The sequence below is a fragment of the Ailuropoda melanoleuca genome, chromosome 4 (assembly GCF_002007445.2).
Source record: "Ailuropoda melanoleuca isolate Jingjing chromosome 4, ASM200744v2, whole genome shotgun sequence".
NCBI lineage: Eukaryota > Metazoa > Chordata > Mammalia > Carnivora > Ursidae > Ailuropoda > Ailuropoda melanoleuca.
The window spans coordinates 124,396-131,116 of NC_048221.1; the positions used below are offsets into that span (position 1 = coordinate 124,396).

Genomic DNA, 6,721 nt, shown 5'->3' on the forward strand with positions numbered 1-6,721 from the left:
GCATTTGAGCTGCTGGAGTGACATCCTGTGTCTACAGCCGCGGCTTCCGCCCACGTCCCTGTGCGTCTGCGGGGCCACGTCTACACATCTAGGTACTGAAACATAGCCTAACCCACCACGGACGGCTGTCATTGTGTGTCCCTTTTACTGCTGCTTTACGACACGGTATCGATTCTCAGGGGAACTAAATGTGTAGGGAGGTGTTATAGATGTGAAGCTCATTTCACGACAAAATGCTGGGTATACATAAGTAACGGTTAATCCCCCAGGGCTGCACGCAGTTGTCCTCAACCAGTGGTGCCCAACATTAATGGGTGTTGGAATCACCTGGAAATGTTGACTGCTGCCCCCCCCTCCGAGTCTCTGACTCAGCAGCTCTGGGGTGGAGCCCAAGAATGTGCATTTATAACAAGTTCCCAGATGTCTGGGCACCACACACCGTTCATCATTGGCTTAAGCCAATTTGGTAATCCCGTCTCCCTTGCTATGAATAGATTTTGCCATTTGGGGCCAATGAGGTGGGGGGGGGGATGTTGAACAAGCTCTTACAAAGAGAACTAAGGAAGGGATGGTCTTCTTTTCTTCCAGTGCCATGGTTGGATCACCATGTGATGCCTGCTCCTGTGGCTGCCATTTTGTGACCATGAGGGCAGCTAAGCCAGCATGCTGAAGATGGCAGCACAAAAAGATGGAAAGACCTAGGTCTTTAGGGATGTCGTCAAGCCACTGAATTAAGTCATCCTGGAGACATCCTACCCCTTGCCTTTGAGGAATAAGCTGCATTTCAGCTAAAAACATCTCTACTCAGTTAACCTCCCACAGTTCCCTTGCACATCACCAGCGTATGAAAACCACACTTCAGGAAAAACTGAGTGGCATGGAGTCCTAGTCATTTCACGGACATGTGTCCAGGCTTGAGCTCCACTCCCTCCCCAGCCAGAGCCAGTCCACCTGGCCAGGGTCGCTGTCTTTCTGTGCCCCATGGCGCCAGAAGCAGAGCTGGGCACAGTTTACAAACCTTCATTCCTGGAGAGCTTGTCAGAGGGCATGAGTGAGCGCACCTTAAAAAGCAGAGAGGTCTTGGGGCGCCTGGGTGGCTCTGTCAGTGACACATCTGGCTTCAGCTCAGGTCATGATCCCAGGCTTCAGGGATTGAGACCCACATCGGGCTCCCTGCTCAGTGGGGAGTCTGCCTCTCCCTCTGCCTCTGCCTGCTCTCTCTCTCTCACTCAATCTCTCAAGTAGATAAATAAAATCTTTTTTAAAAATTTAGGGGCGCCTGGGTGGCACAGCAGTTAAGCGTCTGCCTTCAGCTCAGGGCGTGATCCTGGCGTTCTGGGATCGAGCCCCACATCAGGCTCCTCAACTATGAACCTGCTTCTTCCTCTCCCACTTCCCCCTGCTTGTGTTCCCTCTCTCACTGGCTGTCTCTATCTCTGTCGAATAAATAAATAAAATCTTTAAAAAAAATCTTTTTTAAAAATTTAAAAAGCAGAAAGTTCCTATCAGTGGAATTTTTGTAAAAGGAGAAGTCCAATAAGTCAAAATGGTATGAGTGGGATGAAGATAGGTTTGGTGTCCACAGAGCTTGACGCCAATTCTGTCTTGTCCACAGTGCGGGTTCCCTTTGTTAATAGCAAAATTTTGCTCAGACATCAACCCTTCAGAAAGGTCGGAAGATCAAGGACAGCTAGCGCTGAGCTGTCCAGCAGGGTGGGCATGTGCCTCATATGACCACCTGAATTTAATTCAAAATTAAGTAAAGTTGGGGCACCTGGGTGGCTCAGTCGTTAAGCGTCTGCCTTTGGCTCGGGTCATGATCCCAGGGTCCTGGGATCGAGTCCCGCATCGGGCTCCCTGCTCAGCGGGAAGCCTGCTTCTCCCTCTGCCTCTCCTCCCTGCTTGTGTTCCTCTCTCACCGTCTCTCTCTCTCTCTCTCTGAAATAAATAAATAAAATCTTAAAAAAAAGATTTCAAAAATTAAATTAAATTAACTAAAATTAAAATTTAGTTTTTTCATTGCACTAGCCACATTTCAAGGGCTCAGTGGCCCCATGGGGCTACCACAGTGGACGGCAGAGCTCTAGAACATTCCACCACCTCTGGAAGTTCTTCGGGCAGTGACAATCTAGGTTCACCACATAGCTGGTTTAGGCAAAGTCCACGGGACACAAGTCTGGCCAGTGAGACATGAGAGGAAGCTGGCTGGGCATTTCTGGGAAAGGTTCACTTGCTCAAGAAAGGCCAACATGGGAACAAGGTTCTTTTCTGTAGGATGATGGGACAGCCAGGAGAGGACCTGGTCTGAGAGGGAACTCACGTCAAGGGTGGCATACTTGGGGCGCCTGGGTGGCACAGCGGTTAAGCGTCTGCCTTCGGCTCAGGGCGTGATCCCGGCGTTATGGGATCGAGCCCCACATCAGGCTCCTCTGCTGAGAGCCTGCTTCTTCCTCTCCCACTCCCCCTGCTTGTGTTCCCTCTCTCGCTGGCTGTCTCTATCTCTGTCTAATAAATAAATAAAATCTTTAAAATAAATAAATAAATAAAGGGTGGCATACTTGCCTCCTGGGGCAGCTGTCACCCCACAGACCGGGCAGCTTGGAACAACAGAAGCTTACTCTCTCACAGTCTGGAGATCGGAGGCCTGAGATCCAGGTGTTCAGGCTGGACCACCCAGGGAAGGTCCTCCCTGCCTCCTCCAGCGCCTGGGGAAGCCCGCTGGCGGTCCTTGGTGTCCCTGGACGGGCAGCCAGGTCACTCCGTTCTCTGCCCCCCTCTTCACACAGCCCCCTTCTCCAGGCGTCCTCACGCAGCTTACAAGGACACGTTGGGTTTAGGGCCCACCTACTCCAGCGTGACCTCGTCTCAATTAACTACATCCGCAAAGACCCTGTTTCCAAACAAGATCACATTCTGAGGTTCCAGGCGGATATGAATTTGGGGGGACACTAGTCACCCCAACACAGATGAGCAGAGCCCGGGTCCACGCTGAGGTCACCGAGCTGCTGAGGTAAGCGGCCACAGAGCTGCCGTCCGGGGTCTCGTCTCGCGTGAGACAATGGACATCCTTTACCTCAAAGCTCTGGGTTGGGTTTGGGGTGATGCAGCCAGAGGCACCCCGACCGCCACCATCCCTACCAGGAGAGGCTCCGTGGGTTCCTCACTCGGCCGTGCCTCAGTGTCCTCGTCTATACAATGGGTGGGCAACCTGTTGTGAGGGGAATCCACACTGACCCACGCACAGTGCTGGACTGTGCGCCTAGAACTCAGACGCCACGCTCCCATCTCCGCTCGCCAGGGCTCTGTCTTCTCACCTCCAACAGGGATCGTTCCGTGATGCCAGGAGCGAAGCCGGCTGACGTACCAGCTTCCTCTCGCTACTACAACAAACTACCACGAATTGAACATAAATGTATTCCCTTATAGTTCTGTAGTCAGGAGCCTGACATGGGCCTCCCAGGGCTAAACCCAGGCGCGGGCAGGGCTGGTACCCCGGGGCCCAGGGAGACCCGGCTCCTGCCTCTTCCTGCCCCGTGCTGCCCCCTCCATCCTCACCACCACCAGCGCGGGGTCCGCCGTCTCTGGGGCTCCCCTCCTCTGTCTCCCTCTCGTGAGGACCTCGTGAGGACGCCGGGCCCCCCGGGAGCCCAGGGTCACCCCCATCTCGGCAGATCCCCTCTGCCGCGTGAGGGGACACGTCCAAGCTCCCGGGACCAGGACGGGGACGTCTCTGGGGTTGTCAGTCTGCCAATCACCCTGGTATCTGACAGATGGCGGTGAGTTCTGGCTCTCTCTCGTGGGAGGAACCTTAGTTCCAGGCCTGGTGCTGGATTTCTACTCAGCATCTGCGGACACACTCTGCCTCTCTGTGCCACGGTTTCCCTAGCTTACAGAAATGGGGACAGTATATCCTCTTTTGTAGTCCCAGGGTCCTAGTGTGCCGAGTCCTGCTCAGACCGGCTAGGCCCGGTGTGATTGGGTATATCTGCTCCCTGCCCCAACTTCATGCTGCTCTGTAAACCAGAGGGGGGCTCCTGGCTCTCACTACACCCGTCGTGATGTGGTTGAGGGAGAGGCTTCCAGGCCAACACAGCAGAGGACTGAGGCTGGTTCAGACCCCGTAGGGCTCAGGCCAGGGCCCTTCATCTGTCAGAGATGCCTGTGGGCTCCATCTCCACGGAAGTTTCCCTACTTCTCTCCACCCCCACGTTGCCCTGGTCCAGGTCATCTCTCCTTGCCACCTCCTGGGTCTCTGTGTTGCCTTTCTGGCCCCCACCCCAGAAAGACCCTTTCAAAACCCCAAACTCCACCCTTTGACCCCTGCTTAAAACCCTCTACACCCAAGCTTGCCCACAAGTCTCTTCTTCCTCTCCTTCTTCTCTCCATCAGCTCCAGGCACATGGCTCCCCTGCTGTTACCCAAGCATGCCAAGCTCGCTCCCTGCCACTGGGCCTTTGCACCTGCTGCACCCTGCCTGGAACTCTCTTTCCCCGGTTGTTTCATGTCTGGGGCCTCATGGCTTCAGGTCTCAGTCTGAATGTCACCTCCTGAGAGATGCCTTCCCTACTACCCCCGCTCAAGTAACCACCCAGTCTTACTCTGCCATCACTTTGTTTTAATTTAGCACCTGCCAGGATCTGCCATTTTGTTGTTCTCTTATTGACTGTCAGTGTCTCCCTCTACAATCTAAGCCCTGGAGAAGCAGGGACCAGATCTTTCTCATTTCCCACCAGGTCGTCAGCGCCTGGCAGGATGGGCGTGCATTCAGTATTTGCCGCATTGACAAAAATGTCATGATCACGGGAATAACCCAACAGCCTGCACCCCACGGCGCAAGCATCTGAATTCTGGACATTCTAACCCCCACCCCGCACCCACAGCCAAGGGGCAGACATGGCTTCCCCTGTGCTATGAAGTCCGTGGCACCATCCATGAAATACCCTTGCTACAAGGCCAATCCTGAACCCAGTCGACCCTGCAGACCCACTGCCAGGATTCAGGAAAAGAAAGGGCAAAGAACTAAGTTAAAAGACCCCACAAGAAAAGGGACAGATCCAGGATGTGGGGCAGCATATGGCCCTGGCAAGTCCATGGTGGGGCCTGAGGCTCTAAACATCTCACAGGCTCCCCTGTGATCTGATGCTCAGACCTGAACCAGGCACGGAACAGGGACACTCAAGGTGTGGACACTATTAGGGACACAGTACTTTCCTGGGGTCACCGTAAGAAAATATCACCAGCCAGGCAGCTTACAAACACTGAAATGTATGCTCTCCCAGCTCTGGAGACCCAGGTGCAGGAAATCGGGCTGGAGGCAGGGCCATGCGCCCTCTGGAGGCTGTAGGGGAGGGTCCTTCCTGCCTCTTCCAGCTCCCGGGGCTGCAGAGCAGCAACCCTTGGGCCCCCAAGCCCGGGCCAGCATCCCTGCACCCTCTGCCTCTGTCCTCATGTGGCTTCTCCCTGTGTGTCTGTGTCATTTCCCTCTTCTGACGGCCACACCAGCCTACTCCAGGACGACCTCATTTTAACTTGATTACGTCTACAAAGATCCTATTTCTAAAGAAGACTGCATTTGCAGGTGCCCATGGACATGAATTTACCAGGGGACACTACTCAACCCAGCTTGGGAGAGGGGGGACAGGAGGTGTGGGGGACAGTTGTAAAGGGAACAGACATGGAACCAAATGCAAACACATTAACTTGCAGGGTCCCGGTCCCAAAAAGCCAATTGAGGGGGCGTGAATCCTGCCAGAGTTCGATGACATTTTGGAATGTCTGGTAATTTCTCCCAGGGAACAATGAGTTGCGGGTAAGAGCACGGCTTTCCCGGGAGCCCGGGCGGAAGCACTTAGCAGCGAGCGTCAGTCCGGAGAAACACCTTACTCCAGTGCTTTACCGAGAACCCCACACAGGGACGGACATTTGAGCAGAGAAGGTAAAATGTTTACAGTCGTGGGTACAAGTACCCGGGTGCTCTATTAGTCCGACTCTTGCGTCTGTTCGAAACGTTCACAATAAAGCACCAGGATAAAAGAAGGCCCCTCGCTTTACACCACATCCCGAGTCCCGCAGTCTCCCGTCCAATCCTGCGGTCTGGCTGGGCCCGTTTCCAGATTCCCCTTCCCCGTGCCCCCCACCTTGGCCAAGGCCTCTGCAGGTTCCGACTCGGCGGTCCGCGAAGACGCTTTAATGCGGGTCTGGGAGGTAGGATACGCCCACCCACGTCCTCCCCCCACCGACTGCTCTCCCACCTCCGACGGAGCCAGAGAATGTTTCACTTGCGCATGCGTGTCTCCCACCCACCTGCCGCCCTCTCCCCGCCCCTCCCCACGTGACGCCGTGAGAACCCTGACCCCAGCGCCTCCCGGTTGGGGGCTGCCAGCGCAGCGCAGGCTGGAGATGGGGGTCTGGGGTGGTGGGGAGAGGAGTAAGGATGGAGAAGAGACCCGGTTCTCAGGTTCCGGGCGGCTAAGAGAAGGGGGGAGGGGAGCCCCAAGCTGGGAGTCCGGGGAAGACTTGATCCTAGGGATCCCGGCCGGCGCACTCACCCGCACGATGTAGGAGACCCCGGGCCCCAGGACCCTGGCATCTGGGTGTAGCCAGCCGTGCGCCGGCTTGTGGATGAAGCTGCCTTTGCGGATCCACTCGTCGGCGGCGGCGTCCGGGGGCCCGGCCACCCCCCGCGCGCCCCGCGGTCCCCGGGCCCCGGCAGCCCGGGCGG

The 6,721-nt window shown here is 55.7% G+C and overlaps 1 protein-coding gene across 1 annotated transcript in view; it reads right to left on the bottom strand.

Moving 5' to 3' along the window:
* The window catches only part of SHC2 (SHC adaptor protein 2), a 29,870-nt gene that overhangs the window by 22,844 nt on the left and 305 nt on the right, over positions 1 to 6,721 (bottom strand). The window contains 1 exon segment of the mRNA XM_034657328.1: positions 6,549 to 6,721. This exon segment is cut by the window's right edge and continues 98 nt beyond it. Within this exon segment, the coding sequence (XP_034513219.1) occupies positions 6,549 to 6,721 (173 nt within the window).